The sequence below is a fragment of the Mesitornis unicolor genome, unplaced genomic scaffold, assembly GCF_000695765.1.
Source record: "Mesitornis unicolor isolate BGI_N332 unplaced genomic scaffold, ASM69576v1 scaffold33210, whole genome shotgun sequence".
Taxonomy (NCBI): Eukaryota; Metazoa; Chordata; class Aves; order Mesitornithiformes; family Mesitornithidae; genus Mesitornis; species Mesitornis unicolor.
The window spans coordinates 1,288-4,348 of record NW_010160861.1 but is presented as its reverse complement, the minus strand read 5'-3'; the positions used below and the strand labels follow the sequence as shown (position 1 = coordinate 4,348).

Sequence of the window (3,061 nt, the reverse complement as noted above, 5' to 3'; positions counted from 1 at the left end):
AGACAGGGGACCAGGGATGCTGGGGACAGCGGAGAAGGGATGCATGAGGTAGCAGAGCAGGCCTGCACCTGCAGGATAGGAGCACAGGAGGCACATTTCCAGCTCAAAGCCTGCTGCCCTGCACTTGCTGGTCGATGACTGAGGGCAATGACAGCTGTGTGGGGACCCTCATGGGGAGGCAGGAAGTTGCCCAAAGGAAAATGTGCTCCCTGGGGCTGCTGGCCAGGGCAGGTCCTGTGTGGGTGGCTGCGGGGCACTGGCACCAGGCAGAGCCCTCCCTGGGGCGTACTGGACAGAGCTGTGCCAGTGTCTGACCCTGCCTCCCCCTCCCCAGCGCGAGGGCATCTCCGTCCACGCTTTTTTTTTGGACAGCACAGTCTGGGAGTTGTACTGCCTGGAGCACGGCATCCAGCCCGACGGGCAGATGCCCAGCGACAAAACCATCGGTGGAGGGGATGACTCCTTCACCACCTTCTTCTGTGAGACCGGGGCTGGGAAGCACGTCCCGCGGGCCATCTTTGTGGACCTGGAGCCCACTGTGATCGGTGAGTGCTGGAGCGTGCATGGCCTGGGGTGCAGCACTGAAGCGAGTGGCTGGTGGCTGTGGTCTGCTGGCAGTATCCTGCTCTGGGGTTAACCTGAGGGCCCTCCTTCCCTCAGGAGAAGCCACAAACCTGAGGACCAGCTTTTGTTCCTGAAACATCCTAGAGGCAGTGGTGCTGGTAGTCTCTGCTGCCACATGTGCACAGAGAAAAACCAGCCCAACCGGCACGGCAGCTCCTGCTGTGTCCTGGACAGGCAGCTCCCAATGGGTGGGAGAAGCTGAGCTCCTCCTGTGCAGGGAGGTGACAGCCACCTCTGTCTGCCAGAGAAACCTGATGCCCGTGGTGGCCCTGCTGACGTGTGGGCCCTTGGCCGTGCCCCAGCGGGTGGAGCTCAGAGGAGGGCGAGGAATGGGTGCTCACTCCCAATCAGCTGCCTCCAACCTATGGCCTGCACCAAGCTCAACCTCCTGTGGACCTGGAGCCCACTGTGATCGGTGAGTACACCTCAGTTGGGCAGTGACAGTGGTCACTATTTCTGGGAAAAAACCTGCTGTGAGACAGTCCCTAGGGTGGCTCCTGCCATCTTTCCCCAGGGCCAGTTAGAAAATCTCTGACATTGTGCTGCTCTCTCCTAGATGAGGTTCGGGGAGGAGTCTACCGCCAGCTTTTCCACCCTGAGCAGCTCAACAGATGATCACTGGCAAGGAGGATGCTGCCAACAACTACGCCCGTGGGCACTACACCATTGGCAAAGAAATCATCGACCAAGTGCTGGACAGGATCCGAAAGCTGGTAGGTGACCACAGAGAGGGGACAAGTGCCCCTGGGCTGGGCTCCAGCATCCTGCAAGCCCTGCTGAGCCCTGGGAAAGGTCTGCAACTGCCCATGGCAGGGACAGATCAGGTCCTGAAGGACTTCTGAACAGTCAGGTATTCACAAGGAAATCCATCTCAGAGCAATCTCATGTATCTCTTTCCACAGGCTGACCAGTGCACAGGGCTCCAGGGCTTCCTTGTGTTTCAAAGTGCCCCTGGGCTGGGCTCCAGCATCCTGCTGGGGGTAGGAGCCCTGCTGAGCTCTGGGAGGGATCTGTGTCTGCCCAAGCGAAAGTTTGAAACTTCCCTCCAACAAACTCATTGCTTGGAGATATCTTACTTGGCTTTCTCTTTCCACAGGCTGACCAGTGCACGGGACTCCAGGGCTTCCTTGTGTTTCGCAGTTTTGGAGGAGGAACTGGCTCTGGATTCACCTCCCTGTTGATGGAGCGACTCTCTGTTGACTACGGCAAGAAGTCCAAGCTGGAGTTCTCCATCTACCCTGCACCGCAGGTCTCCACTGCTGTGGTGGAGCCCTACAACTCCATCCTCACCACACACACCACTCTGGAGCACTCGGACTGCGCCTTTATGGTGGACAACGAGGCCATCTACGACATCTGCCGTAGGAACCTGGACATCGAGCGCCCAACCTACACCAACTTGAACAGACTCATCAGCCAGATCGTCTCATCCATCACAGCATCGCTGCGGTTTGATGGAGCCCTGAACGTCGACCTGACTGAGTTCCAGACCAACCTGGTGCCCTACCCTCGCATCCACTTCCCCCTGGCCACCTACGCCCCTGTCATCTCTGCAGAGAAGGCTTACCATGAGCAGCTGTCAGTGGCTGAGATCACCAACTCCTGCTTTGAACCTGCCAACCAGATGGTGAAGTGTGACCCTCGCCACGGCAAGTACATGGCCTGCTGCCTGCTGTACCGCGGGGACGTGGTGCCCAAGGATGTCAACGCCGCCATCGCCACCATCAAGACCAAGCGCAGCATCCAGTTTGTGGATTGGTGCCCCACAGGCTTCAAGGTGGGCATCAACTACCAGCCACCCACAGTGGTGCCAGGGGGGGACCTGGCCAAGGTGCAGCGTGCTGTCTGCATGCTGAGCAACACCACGGCCATCGCCGAGGCCTGGGCTCGCCTGGACCACAAGTTTGACCTGATGTACGCCAAGCGAGCCTTCGTGCACTGGTACGTAGGCGAGGGTATGGAGGAAGGGGAGTTCTCCGAGGCACGGGAAGACATGGCCGCTCTGGAGAAGGATTATGAGGAGGTGGGCCTGGACTCCTACGAGGATGATGAGGAGGGCGAGGAGTAGAGAAGCCCCTGCCAAAAAGGACCGTGCTCCTTCCCCGTGTTACCTGCAGAAACCCTTTGCAATAAACAGTTTCAGAGGCTCCATGTGTCCCACTCTCCCCCAGCTGTATTGGTTTCTTGGCAAGTCAGGTGTGTGGTGAGTGCTTCAGCTCTGCTGCTGGTGCTGCTCTGCTTCCTCTTAGCCCATGTGGGCATGGGGTCCACTGTCTGGGAACACCTTTGTGCACTCTCTGTCTGGCTCTGCCAGTGCCCTGCTATCCCCTGGGGCATATGGCCCCACTCTGCTTGCCCCGGCTCACGTTCTCCTTTGGCTGCATCCTGAGTCCTCTCTCTGCCCTGCCTGGTGGTCAGGAGTCCAAACATCAGCTCC

General features: G+C 58.9%; 1 protein-coding gene across 1 annotated transcript; it reads left to right on the top strand.

Annotated features, from left to right (window-relative positions):
* Positions 1 to 334: 334 nt before the first annotated feature.
* Positions 335 to 2,778, top strand: LOC104545958 (tubulin alpha-5 chain-like; the record flags this gene model as incomplete). Its single annotated transcript, XM_010191230.1, is given in 4 exon segments — positions 335 to 545; positions 1,181 to 1,230; positions 1,233 to 1,337; positions 1,721 to 2,778. Coding segments are annotated over 4 exon segments (1,338 nt in total), but the record flags the coding sequence as incomplete, so codon positions are not given.
* Between the last annotated feature and the right edge of the window lie 283 nt (positions 2,779 to 3,061).